Source organism: Pelodiscus sinensis, chromosome 3 (assembly GCF_052426305.1).
Source record: "Pelodiscus sinensis isolate ZL-2025 chromosome 3, ASM5242630v1, whole genome shotgun sequence".
NCBI classification, from domain to species: Eukaryota; Metazoa; Chordata; order Testudines; family Trionychidae; genus Pelodiscus; species Pelodiscus sinensis.
Window position 1 is genome coordinate 14674248 of NC_143054.1, and position 25835 is coordinate 14700082.

Consider the following 25835-nt stretch of genomic DNA (forward strand, 5'->3'; position numbering starts at 1 on the left):
TAATAAAAGGGCTTCTTTCAGCAGGAGACAGAGGATATGTTCTACTCCAAAATGTTCTGTAATATATTTTACAGTGGTGTTTTTTAAATATTTTGTAAGCTGCATTAAAAATGTCTTGCATGATTTCTGTGCAATCTGTTTACAATATTAGACAATTCTTATTTGAGGAAGACCACCATCAGTAGAGAATCAGGGTAGTAAACCTGTAAGCTTCCCACACGATATCCTACAGAATAGGGATTTTACCTTTAAAAATAATTTGACTCTTGGGGCTCTTCCAAAACTGTAAACATGTAATTTGTCTGTTCGATACACAACTGCAAGAAGGTCTGAAGACTAAGGGGCACAGAGACAGGACCAAAAGCATCACAGATGTTGAATACCTAACACCTCCTAGTACTACTTTGACTAAACACCAAATAAATCACAAACAGCTGCTAAAGCACTGAAGAAAGGGTGGTTTTCTAGAACCCTCAGGGTCTGAACTGTTTGGAACACATTATTGTTAGCTTATTATGCAAAGTAAACAGGATGCTGGAATGAGTTAATGTTTAAACCATGAGGGAAAGTGATCAGATTGGAGTGACACTGTTTAGAAGGAGAGTTAAACACTGCTCTGGAAAATTATTAATGGTAGGGCTGTCAAGCAATTACAAATTACAATTATTCACCAGAACAATAATAGACTATCATTTACTTTTTTGGGGATGTTTTCTACATTTTCAAATATATTGATCCAATCACAGCACAGAATACAAAGTGTAATATCCCCACTTGATTCTTGATTAAATATTTTCACTGTTAAGAATAACTTCACTCAAAAAAAGAACAATGTAAAACTTTAGAGACTTCAAATTCACTCAGACGTATTTCTTGGCCAGCCAAACAATTTTGCTTACATTTGCAGGAGATAATGATGCCTGCTTCTTGTTTACAACGTTCACCTGAAAAAGCTAACAAGCATTTGCATGGCACAGATGTAGCCGGCACTGCAAGATATTTATGTGCCAGATGAACTAAAAATTCACATGTCCCTTCTAGGAATGTGATCATGTACATGTTTAACCGAGGAACCTGGACTCACGGGTAAACCCTCATGGTTACACACAAACTCCCCCTACCCGGTCTATATCAGATGCAGCAGTGGAGGTGGGAGCTGGTGATCATAGGGAGCTGTCTTAAGCTGGGTCCCTCTGCACACTGGCTCCCTCATAGCCGCTTCCTCCCCGCACCCCAGATGCGTAAACAAGAAAAATTACAGGACAGTATTTGTAGGAGATGAAAGAAACGGTATTTGTTTATCATTTTTGCAATGCAAATATTTAAAATAAAAATAATAAAGAACATTGTACACTTTGTATTGTGTTTGTAGTTTGAAATCAATATATTTGCAAGTGTAGAAAAACATGGAAAATAGTTAATAAATTTCAACTGGTATTTATTGTTTAATAGTGCGATTGAAACTGATTAATGGCAATTAATTTCTAATCACAATGTTGCATTAATTGCATGAGTTAACGGACAGCCCTAATTAGACTAACCTACATGAACCTGCTTGAAAGGCTTATTTTTAAAGCACTAGTCTAGACAGGTGCTGTCCACTTCCTCTCCTAAGCTGGGCTCATGGTGTTATATCTAGCTGAGAACTAGTCCATGGTAGCTAGGTTTCAGAACCTAGAAAAACCTCCTCCCATACACCGTCTATCCAGTACCATGGGTTCCTAGGAGCATGAAGGTGCGACCAAAACCTACGTCCAGCTGATCATGAATTGTTTCATGGGTTCAATTGGTCTAGGATAATCAGCTAATCGAGTAGTCAATGGAATTTCCATCGACTACTCAATTAGTCGATAAGGGGGGAAAACAGAACTGCAGCAGGGTTCTGCCTTTTAAATGTATTAAGAGCTGTCGGGCTCTTAATATATTTAAAAAGTAGAGGTGCAGCAAGGGGGGACCGGGAGCGAGCCGGGACAGCTGATTCCCAGCTCATGCCTGGTCCCCCGCTACACCTTTGCTTCCCCTGCTCCCCCAGAGATAAAAGCCAGTTTCCCCCAGCACTAAGACAGCTCCCCCAGCACTGGCTCCTGCTCCCTCCCTTTGCTGCCTCTCTCTGATAGAGGAATCAAGGGCGGGGGTGGGGGTAGGGGAGCAACTAGTCCAGTCACTACTCAACTACCCATTTTATCAGGTACTCAACTAGTTGCTTACAACCCTAATCTGGGATTTTGGAGATCTAGAGTCTATTCTCAGCTCTGCTCAGGTTTCCTGCACAGCCCTGGCCAAGATAATTTCTATGCCTAAACTCTCTCATTTGCGGGGGGAAAAAAGGAGACAATGCAACCTGCTCACCTCGCAACTGGTTAGCGTTTATAGCTGCTTCTACACAAAGCCCTGCACGGATACAAAATCTGTATCCGCAGCCACAAAAATGAGCCGCAGATCTCCGCATCCACATTTGCACATGCAGATACCCACAGATATAAAAGGGGATTTCCACCAATTTGCAGGGCTCTGCTTATATAGAAGGCACTATGGAACTCCTCAATATTCTCATTCCTTTTTAACATTCTAGAGCCTTACATTAGCCATTGCTGCAACAGTTTAAGAATAGTGGAAACAAATAAAACAAGAACAATCTCACCATACTGGGAAATCACCATGTGTAATCAGAGAGGCATTCACTGCCACTGACCCGCAGTTACACATTTGTTTTTCCACACAGAAACCAATTCATGGCTCTGATGAATCAGTAACCCTCTGCAACAGTCATGATTAAATCACACAAGGGGCATAGGGCCAAATTTTCTCCATTACCGTAGCTAGAAGTTTGCATTGCAGAAAAACTTTTTGCCTACTTTTCTGCTATTCCAGGTTCCAAAGACTTAAATGACACCTCCCACTATGTCTCCTCAGTCCCTAATTGTAACGTAGCAATGGGAGCAGGCACAAAGGCAAAACAAGCATCTTCAAGCTCACTGTCTTACCAGACAACAGATTGGTTTTTAGTTTCTAATTGAGAGTCAACAATTTTTTCAAGGTACCCTGGAAGATGCTTAAAATGGCCTGATGAAACATACAGGACTTGTTTCATAAAGGCAACTGCGAGGGCTTTCTGCAATGACCTTCAGCCAACCATCTGCTGAGAGCCTCCCCACAGTCTGTGCTTTTACATCTAGTTATTTTAGCTGAAAATGTTTTATTGGCATTATTACACTGCAGCACTAGAGTCTTGATAAAAATGTATTACCAGCTGAACTGATCTTTATGTATTATCTATGAATATATATGAATGTACTTATTCATTTATAGCCACTTCTAGAGCACCAATCACAATACCGGAGTGACTCAAGCCAGGTCTACACTAAAGAGGAAGGTCAAATTAAGATACACAACTCCAGTTATGTTAATTATGTAGCTGGAGTAGATGTACCTTGATTTGAGTTTCCCTGCCATTCCTGCAGCGGAAGGCCAACAGGAGCAAACGCTCCTATCAGCTTCCTTTACTCCTCTCAGGAGCACCACCCTCTGAGTTCAATTTAGAGGGTCTAGTAAAGACCTGCTAAGTGGAATTCCAGAACATCAACTGCAGCAGTGTCAAACTTCCCCAGAGTGAAGACATGGCCTCAGTTTGGGTACGTCTAGACTATATGTCTCTGGCGACAGAGGCATGTAGATTAGGTTACCCGGCATAGCAAACTGAAGTGGTGATTTAAATAATCGCCGCTTCATTTAAATTTAAATGGCTGCCGCACTGAGCCGATCAACTGTTTGTTGGCTCAGCGCGGTAGTCTGGATGCTCCGCAGTCGACATCAAAGGCTCCCAGGTAAGCCTCATCCCAAGAGCCGCTCAGCATGGCAGCCACTGAAATTTAAAAGAAGCGGCGATTATTTAAATCGGCATAGGAAAGTGAAGCGGTGATTTAAATAATCGCCGCTTCTTTTAAATTTCAGTGGCTGCCATGCTGAGTGGCTCTTGGGATGAGGTTTACCTGGGAGCCTTTGATGTCGACTGCGGAGCATCCAGACTACCGCGCTGAGCCAACAAACAGTTGATCGGCTCAGTGCGGCAGCCATTTAAATTTAAATGAAGCGGCGATTATTTAAATCACCACTTCAGTTTGCTATGCCGGGTAACCTAATCTACATGCCTCTGTCGCCAGAGGCATGTGGTCTAGATGTACCCTGTGTGTCTGAAGTTCAGCTATCTTAAACATAGATGAAAGGAAGACTTATATCTGAACCACTTCCAAGGTGAACTGTAAAAACAGGAAATAAACAGTGCCCCTCCCCACCATCACCACTCCCATTAATCAGATGATGAGAAAACATCCAGATGGACTTGTCAATTATTTTCCGTTTGTGATGGCTGATCAATCTTATTTTGATACATCACCAGTGTCTCCAGAGTTATAGAAGACTTTGATTTGCCACGTGGGGAATTTAGCAATCGGTGCTGGACTTCAGTTCACATCATCTGCCCCTTTGGATTATTCCTTAAATATAGCAGTAGCTTGTAGAAGCCCAAGGTGGGAGAGAAAAATTCACCTGACAAGCACAAGAAGAGCAACTACTTCAGGGCTCTTGACTATAGCTGCAAAGATTGTCTGGTTCTCCTCATGCAATGAACCCTTCAGGAGTTTTCTGTACATGCCAATGAATTGCCAAGGTCTCTTACATCAACGGTAATTCTATTGTAGACAGGGACACGACTCACTGAATACCTTCCTTTATAAAAATGGAGGGCTTTGGAAGCTAAGAAAAACACTGGGCTGAGCTAAATCTAATTCACATTTGTACAAAGCTGCATTCATACTGGGTTGTTTGAGGACCTCAGTGAACTCAGATGTGCATTTGCAGGTCCCCCCCACCCCCGGGAAGGGAAGAAGAGTCAAGGAACATGTTTCCACACAATAGCTGCATGGATTTTTTCTACCAAATGACACCAGTTGTATTCTCTGCATCCTCTCAGCAGCAGTCTAGTTGCAGGTGCTTTGCTAAGGAATGCAGCGAGAACCTCGCTGCAATCCCCACCTTCGAGTAAAGCTGTTAAACAACGTTTAATTTACTAGTTGAGTACTCAATGGAATTTCCATCGACTAGTCGATAGGCACTTGTGCATTTCAAAGCGGAAGCGCCTGCCTGGAGCCCGGAGTCAGTGGGACTTCCCGCTGGCTCAGGGCTGCACGAGGTGTGCCAGCTTTGAAACGTACAAGAGTCCCCAGCGGGGGCTTTCGTGCATTTCAAAGCAGAAATGCCAGAATGGCGCCTGGGGTCAGTGGGGGACTCAGAATCCCCTGCTGACTCCGGGTTCCATGCGGCGCTGCCGCTTTGAAATGCCATGCGGAGCCTGGGCTCTGCACACTTTCAAATGCTGCACTGGAGCCCGGGATCAGCTGGGAAGTCCCGAGCTGACTCTGGGTTCTGTGGAAATACCGCAGCAGTATTTCAAAGGGGCAGCGCCAGACAGCTGATCCCGGGCTCTGTGCAGTGCTGCTGCTTTGAAGTACCCCCCTCTTAGAGGCGGGGGAGGGAGGGAAGGAAGGAATAGACTAGTCAACTCGACTATCCAATAAGCATTTGTTTATCGGATAGTCAAATAGTCCTTAACATCCTTACCTTCAAGTCCTTCAGACAACATAATGGGTTTACAATTTCTATGCAGCTCATGAACAAGCACTAACAGACGAACGTCTCTCACTGGAACCAGAACAGCATTTGCATTGTTTCTGTTATTAAACTAGAATGAAGGAAATTAAAACGCGTAGACCTGAAGATTAAAAAGAAGCCGGATGGTAAGTTTTAATTAAATAGTGCATTATGCTGGCTAATTGCCTAAAGCCAATGAAGCAGCAGCAGCGTTTTGGTTAAGCAGTTTTCTTGCCTAACACACAACTAACACGTTGTATCAACTGACTGTAGTCAATGGAGAAAATCTCAGGTTGAGATTTGTGGTGGCTGGATCAGGTGATGGCCCAGATTTCAGAGGTTAGGGATTTACATTTAGGATGGGGTTGCTTTTTTTTCCTGCTTCCTTGCTCTTAAGAGTACAGTGCCTGGGAGGGGAGGACCCAAATGAAACAGACAACGGTCCAGTCAGTTCCAAGCTGTGAGGAAGGACATACTCTGCAAGCACAGCACAAAAGACTAGACGTGTCTCAGTAACTCACTGCAAGCATGCATGATCTTACCGGAAGGAACAGAAGGCACAGCAGGTGGGACAATAATCTCTCGAAGCACTTAACTCCCATTAAAGCTAATAAGCCCTCCAGGCACACGTGAGGAAGCTAAACCCAAGTAAGTTGTACACATATTCAACTGGCACCAGACTGTAAAATCAGACAACCAACCAAGTTAAAGTTTCCAGATTATCTGCACCAGAGGAGGAAACTGGGCAAGATTACATTTTGACCACTGGTTTGGGATGTAAGGGGTGGGAGTGTATGCAGGATTAAGTTCCTATATAGAATTGTAAAGGAGAAAGATTTCTATTGCAATTCTCTTCCTAACCCTCTTTGGAACTCCAGGTTCATTTTTTTAAAAAAGGAGAACTTTAGGCCACTCTTCCAAGCTACGGTGTTACATATTCATGTTCATTAAGGGGAGAGATTTTATTTCTGAAAGCTCTTATTCATTCAAAATCAGTCAACTGCTACCACTAACTGGACAGCCAGCCAAGAGAGATTTCTGCTGTGGGTTGAAAGGCAAGCAACTGATTTCTCCCTGTTACATTCTTCCACAATTTTCCTGTCTTGAAACTAAGAGCAGCCATTTTGAACAGAAAAAAAAAATGCCAGGAAGACACCTACAAAATCTTCAAACTTGTCTCCTGCACATTAAGGGTATGTCTAGACTACATGCCTTTGCCGACAGAGGCATGTAAATTAGACTACCCAACATAGTCAATGAAGTGGGGATTTAAATATCCCCCGCTTCATTAAAATAAAAATGGCCGCTGCATTGTGCCGGCTCATCTGATCATCGGCACAGCATGGCAGTCAAGACGTGGATTGGTCGACAGAAAACTCCTTTGTTGACCGCTCCCTCATGCCTTATGAAACATTTAAATCCCCGCTTCACTGACTATGTTGGGTAGTCTAATTTACATGCCTCTGTCGGCAGAGGCATGTAGTCTAGACATACCCTAAGAGGCAGAGAGATGACAAGACTGTGCATGGAACACCATCCTTGCTCTTAGTTCGACAGCTGAACAAACTTTCCCCTATAAAGGCGACTTAAAAATCCATGTTTACCCTACCTCTGGTTTCTGAGTGTTTTCAGCTTGCGTGGTTGCTGTTGAAATGTTCAACTGTTTTGCAGCAAGGACTGTATTTCCGCTTAGCACAACACCAAGGCTGTGTCCAGACTCAAGGGTTTTTTCGAAAAAAAGTAGCCTTTTTTAGAAAAAACTTCACTTGTGTCTAGACTACAGCCGCGTTCTTTCGAAATTAAATCAAAATAACGCAGCTTTTCTTTCGACGGCGGTAAACCTAATTTCACGAGGAAGAACGCCTTTTTTCGAAAGTGCTCTTTTGAAAAAAGGCGTTCTTAAATACAAACAGGGCGTTTTCGAAAGAGAGCATCCAGACTGCCTGGGTGCTTTCTTTCGAAAAAGCGGCTTGCTTTTTCGAAAGCACTGGTTGCAGTCTAGACGCTCTTTTTCGAAAGAGGCTTGCAGTCTAGACGTAGCCCAAGTGTGCTGTTAACACAAAGACTGATGTTTACTAGCCTACGTCTTCCTGAAGTGTGCGTGCAGGACTCAGCTTTAATGGTGTTAAGTTTAACATGACACTAATCATGATTAGCAGTGTTTGTTCCAAATACCATGTCACTATGTAGACAAGATTCCTTATAGTTAAGGCACCAAATTAGGAGATCATTATAGTACAGGTAGTGAGTATCTGAAAGTCTTGAGGCTTGTCTACATTGCAAATATAATCAAGCAAGGGCAGCTGGTTACAATACTTGCGTCCTGATAGCCTTGAACTTGACAAAGATTTTTGTAAAACAAGACCACAAGGATACCACAGGTGTTAACCCCATTAAGACAATGTACACTGGGATCAGGACTGGTTCAATATCTAGGCTCTATAGTTTCCTCATATGTTTAAAGAGCAGCACAATTAAGTATAACATTGTGCCCAATGCCTGCCATGGCTAGAGTGCATCATGTGGAGGAGAACCCTACATATAACTGCCTCCATTATAAAATTATATTTGAGGCAACATTGCATGTTCTCCCTCTGTACATATTAAGTCCTTTAAAGTCTTGTGATCCCACCCATACTAAATCACTGGATGGAGAGCAGTGCTTAGATCACAAAGATAGATTCCTAAAACCCCAACTGGTATTCAGCCATAATCAAACACCCTAATCTGATCTAATGTGATTCACGTTTTCCCTAAAAACCTTAATCTGAATTTAGGTCTCTCTAGGTCCCACTTTGGTACAATGAGTGGTCAAATTGTATTCCTGAAATTCGGAGGGAAAAAACACGCTTTCATGTACACTTATTTAACTGGCTACCTTTGTGTTTCAGATACTCACTACACAGACTGACATACGTGCAGTGTTTAATTCCTTCTCATCTTGAACCCTGCAAGCAAGGAAATTAGCTGTAACCCCCTTGTAAAAGAGTCCCGTTCTGTTTTGCTAAAAGAGGAAATAAAGTAAATAATGCATGAACCAGACATCTGACACAGCAAAAGATTTAGGCTGCATTTGAAAAGAGCTGCTTAAAAAGATCCAGACCAAAGAGGTTTGAGTTCTGATGAAAAAGGAACAAAACAAATGAATCTTGGAACAGCTATTAGGCCATTAGAAAACTGCTTCATATGGAACTTTCACATCCTCTTTTCCTTCACCATCCCCCATATGAGAAAAGCTGCAGAAGCCAAATGTCACGCGTCCAGTCAAGGGTCACACAACCAGTGCCAAGTGAAATACAGAATCTCGAGCTCTAATACTACAAAGATTCTGGAATGGGTTTAGATAGATGCACTGAATTCCCCTTGTCCTAACCAAAATTACACCTCGAAGAACAAGTAGCACGAGCCTCAGCTGACGTGGGTAACACAAACATTGCTAGGTTTCCGAGGGGTAGCTGTGTTAGTCTATTTCAGCAAAAACAAGGACTCCGATGGTACAGTACTTTAAAGATGAACACATTTAGTAGGGTGTGAGAGCATAATCTTCTGCGAGATACAGCTTCAAATACTGCTCTCATGAGGATGTTCACTGCCCTTAATCAAGACTCTAAAATATTTCAACTGCATCAAGAAAGTTTAGAAAATGGGATAAGAGTAATAGAAGTAGCCAAAACCCTAGAGCATATGCATACCTGTAATGTTCGGGCACAGCTATTTTAGTAAAGCTGACATACAATGCAGCTGCGAGGGAGTTAGCTGCATTCTGCAGCTGGTGTGAAGATATTTAGGGTCACATTTCAAGACACACTATGCTGGCCTAGTATCATTTGCAAACAGGGCATTGTGCTGCTAAGCAAACCACTGCAACTGACCTTATGCCAAACAGAATCAAGCACAGCTTAAGGTAGGGACACAAATGTTAAGCTTCCAAACCATCCCAAGAACAGAGATTTGCAAGTTATTAGTAACCTCAAAGTAAAGCTCTTTGGGCAGAATGTTACTGGGATTCTGGGAAGAGCCATGCAAACAGGCAACAGAACCTACCCTATGAAAACAAGACATGAATTTCCCACAGGCCAAGCCTGGAAAGGAGACATTGCAGAATGTGCTTTTCCAGCTCTCCAAGATGGCCAGAGCTCATTAGGATCCTGTGCATGTTAACATACCGCCACGTTCTTCCCAGCGCTGTTCTGCTCTTTGCTAATTTTCACAGCAGTCAATGATCCAGAAGACAGAGTGAGCCAGAGAGCTAATCTAGTTTTAACCTAAATTCACTATGTAGGGATAACATATTAATGTATTGAAAATGATTCCTCCAAATGGAAGTGACTCCCCATAACTTGTTCCCCACAACTTAGTGTTTAGATTTATTATTAATTCTTCTTCTTATTATTATTATTATTTGTTAAGATTGTTAAATGTTTAGATTTATTATTATTATTGTCCCTTTAGAATATAATATATTAGGTCATGTAACTTAGAACTGTTAAAAATATAATCCTATGTAGCCAGAAACAGCCCCCCCCCCCCCCCTGCGCTCCAGGGCATACTCAAGCTTGTGCAAGGGGCTGCTTGAAATTGACATTGCAGAGATACATTGTAACAATGCATTGTCAAGCCACTAACTCTGCTATGGGAGCCAAGCCCTGTAATTGACTTAAGGGCATTGTTACTTAATTGAGGCCTGTTCTCTTTAAAACATTGTAACTTTATTCAGCACTCAGAGAATGTTTTAAGCAATACCACCCAGAAACTCTCTGTAACTACAACTTTTATTATTATACAAAATACTGTATGAATGTATGAGAGAGTGCTTGGATGATGAGTGAATGGTTCTGAGAGGTGCCAGCCTGAGAATACAGCAACAAAGGGCTGAAGAAGGCGTCAGGTGCCAGTGCAACCAAAAGGTGTCAAGTGGAGAAACTGGAGGTCCACCCGATGAGATCACTGATGAGCACCTGGCAGCCACCCTGGAGACATCAGCATGATACAGCAATTTCCATAGACTGGCATAGGAAGAAATTCCTATAAGAACTGGACTAAAAAACTATGGAATCAGAGTCCAAGGTTCTGCTGCCAGCCCACCAGGAGCTTCAGATGCACATCTGATCAGGACTTCGCTCCCCACTACCATCACTTGTGTAGAGTACCTGGCCAGTATCCTGTCACAAGCAACTTCCAGGCTGGTAACTATACACAGAACTTGAATGAATGGATGTATGAATGAATGGTTTATATATATATATAAGTGTATAAGGGTTAAGTAGTGTTAGGAATAAGTAGTTAAACAACGTTGTTTGCTTCTATCTTTTCTTTATTTTTTATTATTATCTTTACAATAAATGTGGCTTTTTGCCTTATCCCCCTCATAAGATCCTGCTTGCTTTTATTTGGTACAACAACTAAAGGTGATGTAAGACTGGCATCACCTTACACAGGAACAAACCCAATAAGCATTCAGCAGAAATGTCACTCTCAAGGAAAATGCTCTTCTTCTGTGTTATCCTGCTCTCCACAGATGAACGGATGTAAATTAATTCTATGATTACACAGTAGTAGTAGTGATTTATATTATGGTAGTGCCCAAAGAGTCCAGTCAAGATGGGGCCCCTTTTGTACTGGAGTCTTGAAAGTAAAACAGAGTTGGGGAGGATGGTCTAGTGCAGGGGTGGACAAAAGGGCCTCCGCAGGTCACATCTGGCCCACCAATGGAGTTGATCCAGCCCGTGGAGGCCCTGCTGCTCCCCCCTACCCCGCCCTCAGACCAATCAGGGCCTGGGGGCAGGGGAAGTGTGCAAAGTCTCCTCCCACTCTGGCAGGTGGGGAGACGACTTCGCGCCCGCCATCCTCCCACAGGCCAATCAGGGCTTGGGGGAGGGGGAGAGCTTGTGAAGTCTCCTCTGGCTTTGCAAGAGGCTTAGCACTTAAAGAGGAGCAGCAGTTGCTGCTTAACTAGCTAAGCCTGGTGCTCCTTTGCAGGGCGGGGGCAGGGAGCCAGAGTCTTCATGTGCTCCCCCTCCCCGAGCCCTGACTGACCTTGGGGCAGCAGTGGGGGGGAAGCACATAGTCTCCTCCCACCACCAGACACACAGGTACCTAGAGGGAACCGCCAGCGGGGAGGGATGGGAAGGCTTTGTGCGCTCCCTCACCCCAGACTAACCACAGTCTGAGGGTGGGAAGCAGGAAGTGTCCTGGGCCCGCCCTGCCACCTTTCGGGGTGGTCCAGGGCCACTTCAAAAATTTCTGAATGGCCCCCAGTTGAAAATGATTGCCCACCCCGGTCTAGTGCGTCAGTCCCTGCTCCCTCCGTTTCCGCTGTGCCTCTACCTCCCCAGTCCTCTGCAGCGATGGTGCTGGAAGGAACTGGCTTTTAAGCTGGCTCCCCCTTCTTGCAGCCGCTCTCTGATAAGAGGCAGCAAGGGGGAGTGGGGGAGGAGAAGCAACTAGTCGTATCACTAGTCGACTAGTCTCATACATCCCTATGTGGCAGTACAGCTACTAGTCATGTTGTTGCACAGTGGGATCAGGATTAACTGGCAACCTTTTTGGAATTTTTCTCTAAAGGGAGCAAAGGCTGAATGATCACGAACACTGAACTCCTCTGGCCCATGTGCATTGCCATGTGGGGAAGGATCAGTGCCGCTTCCCATGATGTACCACTCTAATGGTCAGGGTATTTTGGACTCCAGGATTTTCAAACACACTTATGCTGCACGCATGAGATTTCATACTTTGACTTCTTCCTCTCAGGGCTCCTCTGACTGGAAACCAGGCCTCTAAGGAAGAGTGGGGTTGTAACAGGGACACTCTAGGTTAAGCAAAGGCTCATATCCTAGAATTCAGTAGGACACTTTCCCCTCATCTGTCACCTCCCCAAAGCTCTTCCCCACACATTCCTTTCCTTACCTTCATCCTGACATGGCCTTTCGCTCTACCTGAATGAATTAAGGACACTCCTTTAGAGAATACTTTGCGGTAAGCATGTTCAGGCACAGTAGTAATTTGCACAAATGCACCAGACTCCTGTGAACTTGGCCCAATAAGACCTCCTCAAACCACCTTGTCTCTATTATCCTGGGAGCGTAACAGCTACAATTACATTACAACCTCAAAAAAAAAAAAAAAAAATCTAGTGCTGTCAGCCTAACTGGCAGGGTTCTCTTCATGCTACAGTGGAGAGAAATGTCAGGGAAAAGGCATGTAGAGGTCACAGCAAGGATGCAGCTTGTGTCTTAAGAGTTCCAGAAAAGGAGTTAATTGTAAGTGCCACTCAAAAGACAGACGATGACTTGCCACAGAGCATAAGGGAAAAAACATCTGGTCTCGCATTGTGTCAGTAGGTGAACAGGAATGGTAAGTGAGAAGCCGTGTAGTACCAGTGAGAGGGCCTCAAAAGTAGAGGATGCTCCCAGTCCAAACTTCACCTGACAAGTAAAAATCCATAAACTCCAGCCTGCAAGCTCCTCAGAGATGTTTCTCTGCAACGTACAGCCTCTACCATGGTGCATTCACAGAAAAGACTAAGTCTGCTGCTCTGTTAAGTCCATACATCACAGCTTACTAACTGGGGTAGATACACTCCTCCCTTCAAACACTTCTCCCTTCAAACACAGCCCGAAACCGGTTTATAGTAAAACTAGAACAAGTTAATTAACAAAAGAGCAGCAATTAAATGATACCAAGTTAAAGAGATAAAAACGTAAAGATGAACACAAGCAAAGTGAAAACATGCATCTACAAGTCTAAAACTTATTCTAGCAAGATTGTCTTTGCTCAAGATGGTTTCTTTCATCCAATCTACTTTCTAACTTTTATTGGTCAGGATGCACCATGGATCAAATTGTCTCCTAACATGAAGGATGAAGATGGGGTTTCTCTGTTCCATATATTTTCCCCAAATAGATTTCTTGTGTCAAGTAGATTCAATGTCCTGAGTCTCTCTGGGGTGCAGAAGCCATGTTAATTTTCTGTCTTTCATGTTCAGGAACATGACTACATCCACTGGTTTAGCTCCATGACTGTGTTTACTGCCTGTATGTAAACTGAGGCAAACCCACATTCCTTTATATAGGACAGACCTGTCTACCTAGACTAGGCTGTCGTACCTTAAACATGGTCTAGCAGCATCATACAGAGGCATTCATAACTTCACGTAAAGAGTTAACATATGCACCTTACAATGATTTCAATGTTACAAGTGCTCTTATAGACATCTTAATAAAAGCATATTTGTACAAAAATTGAAGTAGTGTGTAACCTGTGAATACAGGGATGCCTACACTCAGAATGGGGGCAGGTGGAGGAAGCTGATTAGCAATCTCTAAAATAAAATTATCCGCAACAGCTTAAAATATCTTTAAAATGGACCGTTAAAGCTGCACAGATTGAACTCCTGTAGAAAAGCCTAATACAGTGTGCTGAAGAGATTAGTGACCTAATTTCACTACTTTCCAGGAAAGCAACCCAATGCCACTGCTAGAAAGTGATCATTAGAGGACTGAGGGTAGATTGCTAGCCTCCAAATGCCATATGAGGACTGAAACAGAACACAGCACTTTTAAAAACGGAGCCTCTTTCAGAGTCACTGCTAGGAGATTTTTAACCAAAGTAAAGTTTTGATATATGGCAAGCTTGTCCCGTATATTCCCTGGGATTCTCACAGTATCCTGTTCCATGACAGTTTAAGTCCTTTCTTGAACTCCTTCCTATGCTGCTTCCATTATTTCCAAGGTGCAATAGTTATGCCAGGGCCTGTCGTCTTCCATCAATAGGGTGACTAGAGACATTTCCACAGTCCTTATCAAGCTGCATCACTTCCCTAGCAACATGCAGGCTAGTTTCCTGAATATATCTTCACCCTCTCCCAGACAGGCACCTGCAGATAAGGTAGGGGAGCAAGGCTTTGCTGCTTGTTTAAGATGGAATGCATGCAAAGAAATGTGTGCCTTTTAACTTACCAAATGCACTTAGATTTAGGCCAAGTCCAATTCACTAGGCATGGGAATCCCACAGACTTCACTGAGGTTACACGGGTGAGTAGGGTAAGCAGGGTCTGACCCCACTTATGACAGCCTGTAAACACGTGTGGTGTAGTCAGTGCAGGAGACTCTGGAGGCAGGGGGCATGTCTCCCTGTATGTTTGTGGTGCAAAAACAAGAGAGATCTGAGCCCAACTGGCACATTGGCAGGGCTCGCCGAACTGTCCGGCTATCTGAACCCAGCTCTTCCGGGTTACAATCTACTCGCCATGGGTGAGTAGATTGTATTATTTGTTGAGCCCTGCACATTGGGATGCCTCAAATTCAAATTCAACACTATCAAATCAGGATTGAATAAGGATCTCAACTGGTTAACACATTACAGAGGCAATTTCCCCCTCTCTGGAGATTTACATCAAAGGCTGCAAACAAGACTCCCACACTGATTTGATTAACTTCACTCACAAGGACACTCACTCACTCACTCCAATGTATCTGATGAAGTGGGTTTTACCCACAAAAGCTTATGCCCTAATAAATCTGTTAATCTCTAAGGTGTCACAGGACTCCTCATTGTTTCCACAACAGAAACAAGGCCTGAGATTTAGATATTTTGAAGCCACTTGTGGGAATTTGACCCTCAGTTCCCATTTGCAAGAAGTGAGCACCCAGATATCTTGGGCAGTGGTGCAGGTCTCCCCCTGGATACCTAAAGTTATCGGGATTGGGCAACGTTAAGTGGTAGAAACAGCATGATTTTTCAAAAGGTGTTTTTAGCAACTACAGTTTCTCCTAACTGGGAGCTGGAGGTAGCTCAGCAGAGTAAAGATAAGCCTTCGGTGTCCAAAATTAGCATACAATGAAAAGTGAGGTATTTACAGCCTTTGCCACCTGTAACACAGTAATGATTTTTGTTTTCTTTGAAAAGCTTGTTTTGGAAAATTAGCCAGTGTTATGCAGGAAATTGTGCAACACGCTGCATCTACTGTTAATTAAAAACATGTTTAATCCACCACATGGTTGTCTGCTCTCACCGCACATTGTGGGTAAGTTTACTGAGTAGGGATTTGTGGTAGACCGCTGTATCCCTTTCAGGAGTCTGATTGGCCTTGCCTACCCCATAAGTTTCTCCTCATTTAAAAACAGCAAAAATCATACATAAAAGGACAAATGTATCTTAGCACACTTATTAAAAAAAAAAAGCTTGCTTTCTCATTTTTATCATAAAGTTATAAAATAAATTGATTGGAATACAAATATTGTACTCACATTTCTGTGTATAGTATAAAGAACAGTGCATAAGTCATTGTATGACATTTTAGTTTGTACTTATTTTATCAGTGTTTTTTTTAATGTAGCCAGTTGTAAAACTAGATAACTATCTAGAGGAGTTGATGTATCCCTGGGAAGACTTCTGTGTACCTCTAAGAGTATGCATACCCTTGGTTGAGAACCACTACGGTAAAGGTCTTGAAGCAAGTTTCATGGTCCTCAGAGAAATCAACAAATAATCACCTTGTTTCAGACCCCATGCAGCGTCAACTCAGATCTGACACGCAGCAAAAGCAACAGAGCCTTCTGTACCAGGCACGGAATCTGTGCGGCAGACAGTCCACTATGGCAAGGTGGGCAGCCACAAACCACAACACATATGGCACATATGCAAAATGGCTCAAGTTCCAGGAGGTTTTCAGGCCTTGAACACTGTTAAGAACATAGTGGTTTGGCTTGACTGGTTTGCATATACCAAATAAATAGCGCTTGGAATCACACTGAAAAGGGATGAGGGAAGGATCAGGGTAAATATTGTGACCAATCCGTAGGATGCTAATTACCCTAATTTGAGGTTATCAGAGAGATTTATCAGAGAGATTTGTGCTTGCAATAGGGATGTAAAATCCCAATTAATCAATTAACCAGTTAAACATTTATGTTTAACCCATAAATAGGTTAAGCAGCCCTCCATCTTTAGGCAGGCCTGCCAGCCACTGGTCCCCATGTGGCTGACGGTAAACTCCTTACCTGTTCGCATCCCTAATTTGGAAGCCTCCACCAACCACTGCTTCCTCATTACCCTGACATCCATGCTCCTAAGATTCAGATCACAAATCGCACCACTGTGTTTCCTAACCAATAAGTATTTCCTGGGATTCTGCAAGATTTACCTATGCATTAGTTTTAGTAAGTCCCCAATTTCCAAGGACTCTACCCACCTGTGCTCAATGAATCAGGAAAAAGTTTCTATAATATCCAATTCCCTGGAAACATTTGAATACCATTCCATCATGCAAAAGCCCGGAGTTAGACATGACCTAGCACCCTACTCCATAGAGATGAACACAATCTAGTTATAATCAGCTTAGCTGCAGCATTTCTCATTTGCGTTCAATCAGTGTCTCTTCCCAGCAACAGTTTAAGAACAAGCCCTTCATGTGTCATGTTCTCACAAGGAAAGAGGTCACTTTGGCAATTCTTTTTGAAAGACGCTATTAAGGCCTTATCTACACTAGGAGTGTTTGCTACTATACAAGTCCCTTAAAATACGCAATACTAGGAAAGCATTCTTTTGGTCAATGTAAGTGTGTCAATGCTAGAGCTTTTACTGGTATACAAATATCAAGAGAGTCATATCCTTAAATAAAGTTACTAGATCAGCAAATATTTCTAGTGTAAACCTGGCCTCACAGTAACACGGATACAGATACAGATCTACTAAACTGGTTTCAAACTGCATTTTTACACCCCTTTTTGCTGCTTAGGAGACACAGATGCTTATGTCTCCATTTTAGCCTTGGTAGAGGTCTCCAGATAACACACATTGTGAACATCCGTGTTTTAAAGGGAAAGAGTTTACTTGGACTAGGGATGTTAGTTATCAGTTAACTGAATAGTGTAACTGCAAGAATTCTTAGCAATTAGTCAACAATTCTACAGTCCCCAGGGGCAGGGCTGGCAGCCAGTGCAATCTGGCCCCACCCCTGGGAAGCCCCTAGCACCTCGCATTGCTGCCTCTCCATCAGAGATAGCAGCATGGAGTTTCAGCCGTGTCCCATAATGGGCATTAGGCAGACACTGGAACTCACCAAGGGTCCATGTAAAGCTGCTTTTGGCGATATTAAAATTTTGCCCCTTAAGTGCTCTCAATCTACTCTTGTTAATATCATTAACTCACAGACACTTACCTTCCTTCCTCCCCCCCCCCAGCATCCACCTTCTGTTCTGAAGTGTGATTTGTCCTTTTCATATGTGTTCATTTTTTTAATTGTATCCTTTGGTATATATGGTTGTGACTATTTTCTTCCACTATTTGATCGGAGGAAGCGGGTCTGGCCCACGAAAGCTCATCATCTAATAAACCATCTTGTTAGTCTTTAAAGTGCTACATAGTCCTGCATTTTGCTTCAGCTACACCAGACTAACACGGCTATATTTCTATTACTATTCAACTCTTGTTAAGTTAGTTTTCTGGTTGGAATCTTCCATGGTCGTCTGAATTTCTACTGTAAACACCTGAAAGAAAACATTCTTGTTTTCTTTCCATGTTATAAAGCAGCAGCAGAAGGCTCAAACCTACCGTATTTTCCGGCGTATAAGGCGACTGGGCGTATAATACGACCCCCTAATTTTCTAGTTAAAAGATAGGTTTTCGTCTTATACTCGCCGTATAAGACTACCCCCCCTTAAGAGGCCAACCGGCAGCGCCCCAGCGCCCCTCTGCCTCCCCGGCTTTGCTCCCGGTGCCTCTGGTCTGCTGGGGACCGTCTTCAGCAGACCAGGGACACCGGGAGCAAAGCCTCTGAGGACGCCAGCAGCGGGACAGCCGGGATGCCCCGCTGCCCGAGCCCCTCCGCGGCTTTGCTCCGCGTCTTCCTGGTCTGCAGACCAGGGAGACGCGGAGCAGCTTTTCTCGCCCCGGAGTACACGGGCGGCGGGACCACGAGGTCCCGCAGTCTGTGTCCTCCGGGGCGAGAAAAGCCCCGTTCGAACCTGCAAGTCGGGGACTGCCTGTATACCCGGCGTATAAGACGACCCCCGATTTTTGGGGGATGTTTTTTAGCATAAAAAGTCGTCTTATACGCCAGAAAATACAGTATTTGCCCTTTAGAAAGGAGCCTGTGAGATTCTCTCTTGCCTAGGATTTAAAAAGGTGAGTTAGAAGAACCCTGTAGTGGACACATTTCTAACACCTTTAAATCCTAGCTGAGATAAAACTTTTAGAATATCGCTTTTTAAAATACCCCTATGAAAGATCTTTGCAGTGCTCCTAAGCAGTAAGTGTCTTAATTTCTTAACATCAGAAGCAAAGCGAGGGGCCCTCGTAGGACAGTCCTATATAGTACAAGCATGAGTTCTCTGCATTGCAGTGTTTATTATAGCAATCCATTTTCCTGCTAAAGTCTAGTTTTCAGAATTAAACACGTGCTCAAATGTCTTGCTGATTTGGGGCCTCTGTTGCTCATTAAACCCAATAGAGGGGAAGTTTTCACACAGAAAAAACTTTACACAAGTTTTAGGTTAGTCTGTTTCAGCAAAAACAACAAAGAGTCCTGCAGCACCTTAAAGACTGACCAATTTATTTGGGCACAAGTTTTCCTGGACTGGAACCCATTTCATCAGATATTCTAACACACAGGCAGTGGGGATTACAACTGAACCAAACCTGTAGGTGGTTTGGTTTTGCTTGTTTTCAGAGACATTCATATAATAATATAATATTAATGGTATAATATGCCCTGCTTGTTTATAGAGGTCCTCTTACTGGAAATGAGATGGTCAAACCGAAAGAATGTATCTTGAGTACCAAAACACCAAGTAGCTATTCAAGACTTTTACCTCTGCCTTCCCAGGCGAACCCTTGAGAATTCTTTCAACAGTGAAAAATTTAGGGCAGGAGAAAAATGATGTACAGTATCCAATAGTTTTAATTAAATTACTGACTGTGATGCCTCAACAAATCCTCCAACACTGACTAGTTTTGTTCGAGCAATCTTAATTGGATACCGATGACAAATCCAAACCAAATGACATCTTATCTGATGCCCTAATCCAGGATTTATCATAAGTATTCAATGTCAAAATATAACCAGACAAAACGCCTAACTTATTACATACTCAAGGAGACTAGGAAGCTTGGTTTATTTATGCTTTTGATATGCCTCCTCCTCTCCCCCCACACACATGGAAAATGTACATCTAAGTATACAGGACTGGATTTTACATTAATTATGCCTTATGCTTTAAATTTAGATTTTAAAGTTTGGATGCAAGAAGTCTTGGAAAATGGCATGCAAATCTGACACTTATGTGCTTTGGGTTATTTAGATTAAATTAGAATAGACGCTGTCACACTGAAAGACAAAGCTATTCATTATTTAACCATGCAACAAGAAGCTGTGCTCTGTGCACAAATGACTTTGGTAGGATTACAACTGAGAGGCTCGATACACCCAAGCATCTTGCTTAAAAATTAACTAAGACCCTAAGCATTAAGTCACTATTATAAAATGTGAAAGACCTGCTAACACAATACATGGTTGGTAGATCAAACACCAGGGAGCACACAATCTTAAGACTGCTCAAGCAAAAAAAAAGTAGCTTTTAACGCATAGCATAAAAGGCACTTACGCTGTTTGCAGTTTACTTTTGATAAAGAAAAGATGGCATTTCTATTGCCATACATACCCCAGCAACTTTAACGTCTGGAATTTGAAAATTTCTTCATAGCCATAAAGAGTTCTGCACTATATTTTATTTCATTTGGGGGGGGTCATATACTGCTGAAAACATCTGAGGTTTGCACTTTCCAAATGTTCAGGGGTTAACACGTACCTCTGAAACCTAAAGATTAGCTATTACACAGATCCTTTTAGCAGGAACCTCCAGTTTATGTTCGTTTGCCTACTCAAATTGCTTTCTACACCTTAGACACTCCACACACCCATCTGTAGTACACCTAGAGATGACAGGGATGGAAGGTCTGCACACAGAACTACATGAGAACTCTGCTCCAGCAAAACTCAACTGCACAGGACAGAAGCCTGAACATAAGCCCTGGTGCAGTATAGGTGGCCCCCCCCCCAGAAAGGCTGCACGGACATATCATCTAGGGCAGCTTCTAAGGGACCTTTAGTTAACCTGAAGCCTAAACACATTCACCCTAAAGTTACTGGCAAGACATGCATAGGAGCGGAGCTGCACTGTGTGTATATGTTCTAGAGCTCACGTCAGTTTGGTATAGTTCATTTCATTGGGCCTTCACAGACTAGGAATGTGAAATGCTTATCGAATAGTCGATAGGCTAGTCGACTAGTTGCTTCCCCCCTCCTCGCTGCTTCTATCACAAAGAGGCAGCAAGGGGAGGCAGAAGGAGGGGGAGTAGATGGGGGGGCTTCAAAGCAGCAGCGCGGCTATGGAGCCTGGGGTCAGACCCTGGGCTCCACATGGCACTGCCACTTTGAAATGCCGCATGCAGCCCAGGAACAGCTGGGAGTCCCCCGCTGACCCTGGTTCCATGTGGTGCTGCCGCTTTGAAATGCCACGGGGAGCACAAGGGCAGTAGGGGCTGCTTGAGTGCTCCACTGGCCCTGTGCTCCCCACACGGCTTTCGCCTTAGAAGGGTAGCAACAGCCTTGGGGCTGGTGCAACATTTCAAAGGCAGAAGCACCCTCATCGATTCATCGAATAGTTGATGAAAATTGTATCGACTCTTCGATTAGCCAAATAATCAAAATTTTACATTCCGATCATAGACAGTACTCTAGTGAAGATGTTACTATGCCAATGACAGAACATCTCCCCATTGGGCAGTTAATCTGTCACCCTCAGAGGTATGTTGATAGGAAGAGGGGGAGGGGTTAGGTTGGTAAACTTCATTGCACAGAGGTGTGGATTTTTCACACCCCTGAACAACGTAGTTACACCAATAAAGTTTTTCAGGGCAGGCCCAGGCTTGGGAGGACAGACCGAGACAAATTTCTGTCAAAGTGCATAATGAAGTACAGGCAGTCCCCGGGTTACATGGATCCGACTTACATCGGATCCCTACTTACAAACGGGGTGAGGCAACCCCACACTACCTGCTTCCCCCCCAGCAGACCAGAGAGACGCGAAGCTAGTGCCCCCCCCCAGACGACCAGGGAGATGCGGAGCAGCTTTTCTCAGCAGACACCTCATCTTGAGAATAAAGGACTGAGGGAAGTGAGGTGTGGGAGAATAAAACTGAACTCTGGAGAAATGTTTGGCTAGAGTTTCCCCTACAATATGTACCAGTTCCGACTTACATACAAATTCAACTTAAGAACAAACCTACAGTCCCTATCTTGTACGTAACCCGGGGACTGCCTGTAAATAAAAAGAGCTGCCTCTGCAACCACCATACACTTTACCTGAGTCGTATCTTCCATCAGGCCTCTGATTTTCTCCACTACATCGTTACGTCTGTGCTGACGCAGCGCGCTGATGAGCTGAGCGAGACTAGCCTCAGGGCCTCGGATGGTCCAGTGCTGTAAGGCGGCGTAGGCTCTTTCATGGTCTGCCGAGTACCCATTGGAGAAAGCCGCCATCTCCCGGTCACTGGCGTTGCTCAGGAATTGGTAGATATCTTTCCACTGGCTTCCCACCTGAGCTGCCACCAGCTTCAGAATGTCAATGCCTGTCAGACAGGAGAGGTGGAGATGAATCCTGGGGCTAGACGAGACCTCAGGAGGTCATCGAGTCCAACCCCCTGCATTCCCCACTAAATTATCCCAGCCAGGACTTGGTCAAACCATGATTTAGTTGCCAGCCTTGCAGCCTCTTATCAGTTAAATACCACACAACTGGCAGTTTTGTCCTAGCAGAAGGGTGGGCATCACCTAACAGATCTCTTCCATCAAAGAACTATACTTAACACCTCTTTACATCTTGCATTAGCTTTAAAGGATGCTTATAATACGAGGTGGCACACTACTTCCCAGTGTTCTGCTTTAACAATATGCATTTGACACTTATGTCACTGAAGGGTGTAAAATACATAAATAGACTCTGATGCAGAGACATCTTCTTAAATTAGCTACCAGGACTGAGCAATGGCTGTTGTTAACGAGCTTCCTCATTGGTGGCTGTATTGCATTATAGCTGGCCAACTAGCCCCCTTCGATTGCCTGTTTGATTTGGGAACCGAGGCTGCCACGCATTTCAAAGTGGATTCTGGTTAAAGAGGCACTCGCTATGCGTCTGCACGATGATCTCATCTAGTTCAACAGAAAACTGACTTTCCTCACTACTGGATGGATTCATCACTGCTATTCGACTGAAACCACATAGGAGATGCTCTGGATTGTGAAGAGGTCCTTAAAGAAGAGTGATTAAGTCTTCTGTAGCCCTGCAGAAAAGCACTGAAGTGGTGACACATTATGGAACTACTGACGTGGGTGTGTTAGGGTTCACCTGAACTTTTCTTGCCATTAAGTAACAGGTGCTTTCTGAATTATTCAAACCCCATTACAGTGGGATTGTGCTAGCGACCAACACCTGTAAGCTTCTGCTCCACTGTGGAGCCACTTGAAAGACCTGCAAAATACGAGTTTTAGGAGGCAAAAAGCACAACTCTCACATGAAATACTTCACAAAGTTTTCTATTAAAAAGCCCCTCCCTGCCCTTTTTCACCCACCATGTCTCAAACAACTGAGCCCAAGAGCCTTACAAAACTACCAACACAATATCCTCTCACTGTGAAACTTCAGAAGGGATATAATTAAAAGCCAAGTTCATCCATGTGGAGAGATGGAGTGAGCCAGTACAAACCTTGAAATGCAAACTACAAGATGTCTGGAGCAAGAAACCCTGGGTTTTGGGGGGTTTTTTTAGACATGTAAACTCAGCAAAACCCATCTTAAGCAACCATACAAGGGATCCAACATAGATGGTTTTCATACAAGCAGCTCCAGTTTTCATAGGGCGGACCACATCTGAGATTTCCTCAGCCCTTTCATTTCATAAGCACACATCCCACTTCTCCCTCCCATTTGCAGGCACGCAACAGCTTTGTGGCAACTACAGCAAGAGCTTACAGAGAAATAACTTCCCAGTGCGATCAGATTTAAACAGCCTTGGTCACACAATTTTTAGACTAAGCAGAAACTGTAGTCACTTAATTTCTACACAGAGGGTCACTGTTTTAATAGTAAAATCGTGGTGATGCCTCACACACATGATTTTCATAATACCAGGGTGGGGAAGAGCAGCTGCGCTCGTAGGCTCTATGGAAACCCACACTGGCTATAAACAGTCACATTTGCAACAGCAATGTTTAAATAAGGCCAGTTAAGCATGTACAAGCAATTACCAAATATTCAATGACTTAAAATAGAGGCACAAAGGAAAGATTAAGGGCTGTAATTAGACGCATGAAGCATTGTTGTGGCCATGTTGGTTGGAGGATATTGGAGACAAGGAGGCTGAGGTAATTTCTTTTATAGGTCTGACTTTGGTTGGCGAAAGAGAAGCTTTCAAGCTCACACAGCAGATCTGAGCAGCTCTTTGTAGGTTCAAAAGCTTCTCTGTCTTTACCAAGCGAAGCCAGACCTATAAAAAGTATTACCTCATCCACTGTCTCTAATATTGAGAATGTCACAGCGACATGTTCTAAAAGCTATGCGTCAAGGAGCTGCTTCTGAAGAAGCTTATTATTAGGGCTGGCAAACAATTAAAAAATCCCTTTCACACAAGATATTAAAAAATGGTTGTGATTAATCACAGCTTTAATTGCACTGTTTATCACAAATATGCACTGTAAAGAAGATGAACAGAAGAAACAGCATTTTCCAATGGACCTCATGCAAGTATGTTAGTGCAATATCTATTTTCCAAGTGAAACCTACAAATGTAGAATCGTTATATTTTGCATAACTGCACTCAAAACCAAAACAGTGTAAAAAACTTTAGAGCTTCCGAGTCAAAGCATGAAAGGCCATACAAATGTTTAGCATATCTAACGCACAAACACTTTGCAATTCCATGTACAGCTGACATGTGAACACCTGTTCTCACTTTCAGGTGAGATTATAAATAAGAAATGGGCAGCATTACCTCCCATTTGCCCCCACTCATGCTGCTGCCTTCAATACAGAGACAGCACCATCGGGGATGGGGAAAAGGTTGAGGCAGCTCCATGGGAGCCTGTATATGCAGGGAGCTGACTTAATACACACGCACCCCCGCCAACCAGCTCCCGCCTGCCCCCCTGAACTGCTGCCTCTCATATAGAAACAGAAGGGTGCCTGTGTGTAATAGTGACGGTTAACCGATGGGCCAAGGCTCATCCATTAACCATGTGAACGGTTACACTTTCACACCCTTAGTTCAACTTTGTTTTAATATAAACTTTCTGGGCTAATTCCCTTGTTCCCATCTTCAAAACAGAGCTAATAGCATTTCCCTATGCCCCACGGCAGCTGACAGAGCAAACAAACTAGAAGATAAGGGACTCAGATACTTAAGATGACCTCAGACTCAGTGTCAAGAAAGAGGAATAAGTGCCTCAAATGCAAGTCAATATTAAACTTGGTGGAAGCTCTGCTAACTGCCTGCTGCTGTAAAAGGCAATCACTCACACAGGTAATGAAACATAATTTGACATGTTATTGTCCTGGCGTATTAACTATAGCAGTTCATATGTTCAGGCAGTACTTAGTTCTGGGCTACCTGTGCCTATCCAGATAGATAAACATCAAACTTTGTCCTGGCACGTTTAGGGTAGATCTCAGCTGATGCCAGTTTACACAAAGCTTTGCTATTTATCAATTGTGTTCTTGAATGAGACTTTGTGCTAAACAACATTTTTGTATGCTAATATTGATGTTCACAAGCTTAGTAAGCTAAAAATCATAGTTTTAGTGCTATATTAAGCGCTTATATGCTAGGACTGCTTATATCCTTTAGCAAAGGTCATTAACTTCTCATATTAAGATAAAACATTATGGCCTATCAAGCCTTTAGGAAAGTTTTTGTTGTGAGTTGTAAAATTTCAGCCTTATGCTCTACCAAAAGGCTTACACATTGTGATTTAAAAGTAATTTTTGAAATCTTAGATTCACTACATTGAACAAACACAGAAGAGACAAAAAGAACTAATTCAGCTTCAGTCAGCCAGAAGACGACCATTACGCCCACTGTTCTGAAAAATAAGATTAAGACTAATACATAACAAGTTCCTGGTAGATGCTGCCAAG

General features: G+C 43.3%; 1 protein-coding gene across 1 annotated transcript in view; it reads right to left on the reverse strand.

Moving 5' to 3' along the window:
• TNFRSF21 (TNF receptor superfamily member 21) overlaps window positions 1-25835 on the reverse strand; it is a 71074-nt gene that overhangs the window by 4956 nt on the left and 40283 nt on the right. The window contains exon 4 of the mRNA XM_075923388.2: window positions 22010-22275. Within this exon, the coding sequence (XP_075779503.1) occupies window positions 22010-22275 (266 nt within the window). The remainder of the gene's footprint in view (window positions 1-22009; window positions 22276-25835) is intronic.